The 4,326-nt window shown below is 31.0% G+C and overlaps 1 protein-coding gene across 1 annotated transcript; it reads right to left on the bottom strand.

The window, feature by feature from the left end:
• Window positions 1-261: 261 nt before the first annotated feature.
• LOC106760847 (protein usf) lies at window positions 262-3,436 on the bottom strand. Its single transcript, XM_014644279.2, has 5 exons — window positions 3,305-3,436; window positions 2,490-2,632; window positions 2,060-2,189; window positions 1,129-1,320; window positions 262-729 (listed from the first exon to the last, which is right to left on the bottom strand). The coding sequence occupies exons 1-5, from the start codon at window positions 3,359-3,361 to the stop codon at window positions 520-522; spliced, it is 732 nt and encodes a 243-aa protein (XP_014499765.2). The 5' UTR covers window positions 3,362-3,436; the 3' UTR covers window positions 262-519.
• Between the last annotated feature and the right edge of the window lie 890 nt (window positions 3,437-4,326).

Here is a 4,326-nt window from a genome sequence, read left to right as displayed (position 1 = left end):
AAAAATTCTAATAGGGTATCAAAATTTTGTATACTTATTCTTTGAGGTTGTTTGATTGTGTTCCTAGATTGAACCTATTTTCCTGTGTTTGTTGCCTTTGTAAATTTAGTTAATTATTGTTATTCTTGTTTCTTCTTACTTAATTATTGATAGAGAATTTCCACTAAGCTAATTTATTTTGCTTAAGCAAATTTTAAGCTAAAGAAACATTGTTTTGAATAAAAGATAAAAATTCCATTGATGCTTTTAGGAACTTGGAAAGAAGAAATTTGAACCAAATGATGCTTGTTTGTCTCTTTTTCACTGAGTCACTCATAACAGACTTACCAGACACAAATAAACAGCATCACAACAAGCCAATATCAACAATACAATGCTTTTCAGCACTGTTCAAAGAAAAGCCAAAACCGTTCAAGTATAATTCTCAAGTCAAATTTCAGAAATGAGAATCCCAAACTAGAGGAAACAACTACTTAACAAGAAGCACCTGATGATATCAGAATTGAAATGTGAAGTTATCTAACTAGACAAGTAACGAGTCATCCATGTCTCAAAGCGAGACCAAGCAAGCTGAACTGCAGCTTCATCTTCATCAGGCATTCCCATGCTCTTCCTCCTCTGGATTCCATCACTAGACCTGTTCATGAATGCATGTGCATTGCCAGGATAGATATGCACCTCATGTGGAACTCCAGATGCCTTCAGCTTTTCTTCCAAGGCCTTCGCAGCCTGAGACATCAACATCAATACACTTTTGTTCATTAAATTTCAACCTTTTCATCTTTCAACACCGACACAATTCTGCTCTCTCTCCTTCCTTTTCTGTTTCCCCTTGCACTTTTTATCTCTTAAAAGACACCCACTTGGGGAAATTGAAAAATATTTCATATAAACATCAAAATGTTCTATATTTTACTCAGGGTATCCAGGTATGCTCGTTGATATAAGTGGTTCATAATGGGAAGATGAAAAATAGAGTGGGGTGTTAACAAAAAAAAAAGGTATGAAGATAAAATTTCTGTGTTTTGCTCAATGATTCTGTCAGGAAGGTGAAAATCTCATGCACGATAATTACTGCGTATATCTTAGTAATGAAATTAAGATAGGATTGCAAGGAAATTATCATACTGTGATATCTGAAAAGCCAACAAAACCATCCAGCTCTCCAAAGTGAGCCTGAACAGGAGCCTTGGCTTGGGCAGGGTCTGCAAGCTGAGAAGAAGGAACTCCATAGAATGCTACAGCAGCGTCAACCTCTGAAACCAAGACGGAAGCAGCAATAGAGAGAGCGCCTCCCATACAAAATCCAGTTACACCAACCTGTTGCAATAAATGATGATCAAATATCTTTAATTATTAAAGCAAAATGTTTACTCCTAATCTTTAGACAGTTCAACAACAAAAACTTCATTGAACAACATATAAATCAATATCATTAGGCCCTTCAATCGAAGTACACAATCAACCATATAAAGCATTATAAAAACACTGGCTTGCTATCCATAATAATTATCTAAACCTAACAAACGCTTCTTACAAAAACACTATTGAGAGAGACCTATGTTTATAGTAAGACACAAAAGCTCAGGGAATTATGTAAAGCAATTCTAACCTAATTGGGTCAATCTATAAATATGATCATAAAAAATATTCCTCTAAATAGCAAATGAAAGAAAAATGGATCCAATGGGGATTATGCATTGCTGCTTGTGGATTAAGAATTTCACATTCACTATTTTCACCAGTTACTGGATCAAAACTCAAAAGTATAAATCTAGTTTTACAATAGAAATCCAAACCAAAACTCAAAAGCAGAAAACTTGGAGATATCATAAGTAAATTACAAGCTGCAGGGACCAAAGCAACTTCCTTTTCACTCATTGAAGCAGTTTACATATAAGACTTAAAGTAACTCATTTCAAACCTCAGACCGAGGTTATTATGAGTAGATAATAAGTAGAAGAACCTTGTCATGAAAGCACAATGAACTCTAAAAACACAAGTTAAAAAATAAAATATTTATCTTAACCAAGTACTCTAAATACAAACAATATCAAACCTTCTTTGAACCATTCGCTTTAAGCCAGTTAACAGACGCAGCAATATCCTTGACAGCAGCTTGCCAATCAAGACCATCCATCAAATGTTGAGCCTCAGCTACATCCAGACCAACCTTTCCTCTGTACAGACTGAATAAAAGAAAGTAAAACTCATTGGTCATCCAAATGTATATACCATGTGAAACATTGCCACTTATAAAAGGAGTTAGAAAAAACTAGGGGCCGTTTGTTTTGAGAAAATGCTCTGTTTTAATTTCTATTTTAAGCCTGTATAGGATATAGGGAAACCAGGAAAAGAAAAAAAAAAGTTGTTTTCATTGTGTTCTATAAGAACTTGAAAGCAAGGTAACATTTTTTTTTAAAATTAAAAGTGAAAACAAAAAATCTCTCAAATCAAACAAGCCTTAAAAGCCCATTATCTTATCTTACTCTGGGATAAGAGCTTTAAACCCAGTACCAAGCTGAGAAATCTTCACAGCATGGTTCTTAATTTCGTAATCCACACCCCACCACTCCTGAATCACAACAATTCCAGGAGCATCATCTCTTCCAACCACATATGCGTCAAATGTCTGAACATTGGAAACAAAATTTGTATAACAAATAAAAACTGTGAGTTCCAGCTTGGACAGCTAACACGGAATAGTTATAGTATGTCGGAGAAAAGGTAAAGGGAATAGAAAAAAAATTAGGTCCAACACCATGATTGGGAACAATATCTTGTTTAAACAATTCGAATCTAAAATTTAAAACTCAACTTCATGCTACATCAAACTTATTGGGCATGGCAGGTCACTACTAGCATAGCATGAAATAATCAGATCTAACTACAATTTACTTGTCCAACGCAGATTATTGGGCATGTATAGCATTGTCAACTAGGTTAAGTGCAGTGAAGGTAGCATTTTGTTACAAAAGATGATATTGATGAAGACCCAAGATGACATCTATTATGTAAATTCATCATCACAACACATGGATAAGAAAAGCTTGTCACTTTTATTTTTGGGATGCAGTAAACAAAAAATATTCACTGAAGATATTCATAGAATTCAATCAACAGGGCAATAAACAAGTTAACGATGAATTTAGCTTTAGCAATTCCAAATAAAAGGAGATTATGCTTCACAAACGAATGGAACACAGAGTAAGCAGAAACCATAAAATGAGTGAATATTAGCAGTGCCTGTAGTTCATAACGAAAGAAAAATAAATGTAAAGGGAATGAAAGAGATTAGACTCACAGTGTCATCCCTTTGAATCTGAATTTTCTTGAAAGGGGATGAAGCAGTGGTAGCCATGGAATGATGGAACAGAAATGGAGTTAAATGAGAAGCAGATCGGAGAATTTTGCAGCATCACTGATCAAAGTGGCCTTATAAGTGAAAATACCCAACGACCTACAAACGATGTCGTTTCTTTTGATTTATGTTCTAAGTTAAATTAAAATAAAATTTGACTAATAACAAGATTAACCAAATTTTGTGTCCTTACGGAAGTTTCTATATTCAATATCTAACAGTATCACAAACATAATAATGACTCCAATAGGGACGAAGAAGGATAACTTCACCTGAATATATAATTTATTTCTACTGTATCTAAAAATTTAATTTAGTCATTTAGTTTAATCAATTCCAACTCAATAAAAATTCAAAATAATATATTAATATTAATATTATAATAGTGAAAATATGTACGCGAGTTTATTTTTTTAGTGATAACTAAAAATAATAAAATTACTATTATTTTTATTATAAAATTAGATATAAATATTTTTTATAATTTTATCATAAATACTTTTTATTTATTTTTGTAAATAGCTTTATATTTAGAAAATGGTTAAGATTTTTAAAAATGGTAAAAATAAAATTAAAATTAAAAAAATCAGAAGTAAAATTGATAAAATAATTTATTTAATTTAAAAAATTATTAAAAAATAAAATTAAAAATAAATGTGGAAAAAAGAATTTATATATAGATATGAATATAATTAAAATAAGCATAAATTTAAGATATATATTTTTATATGTTTTTTGAAAGTAAGTAAATTATTGTAAATAGAAATTATGATATTTTGACATCCAGTAATTTTTTATATACAATTCACATTTGAGTACAATAGAACTGTTGCAATATAAAAATATCATAACTCTCATAAATATAAAATCATATTAAAGCAAATTTTATCATTAAATGTTTTTTTATTTTTAATTATTTATCAAATAGAGTTAAATATGTTTTTAGTTCCTATATTTTGGAATGA

Source organism: Vigna radiata, chromosome 5 (assembly GCF_000741045.1).
Source record: "Vigna radiata var. radiata cultivar VC1973A chromosome 5, Vradiata_ver6, whole genome shotgun sequence".
NCBI lineage: Eukaryota > Viridiplantae > Streptophyta > Magnoliopsida > Fabales > Fabaceae > Vigna > Vigna radiata.
The sequence above is the reverse complement of the archived record's forward strand: the minus strand, read 5'-3'. Positions and strand labels throughout refer to the sequence as shown.

What these genes read in the sequence shown, in the direction of transcription:
- LOC106760847 (XM_014644279.2), bottom strand. Translation starts at nt 3,361, where the DNA reads ATGGCTACCACTGCTTCATCCCCTTTCAAGAAAATTCAGATTCAAAGG. An exon ending in TTTAAAGCTCTTATCCCAGA is followed by an intron (nt 2,190 to 2,489) that starts GTAAGATAAGAT and finishes TCTTTTATTCAG; the next exon opens with TCTGTACAGAGGAAAGGTTG. An exon ending in TTGGCTTTTCAGATATCACA is followed by an intron (nt 730 to 1,128) that starts GTATGATAATTT and finishes TTGATGTCTCAG; the next exon opens with GCTGCGAAGGCCTTGGAAGA.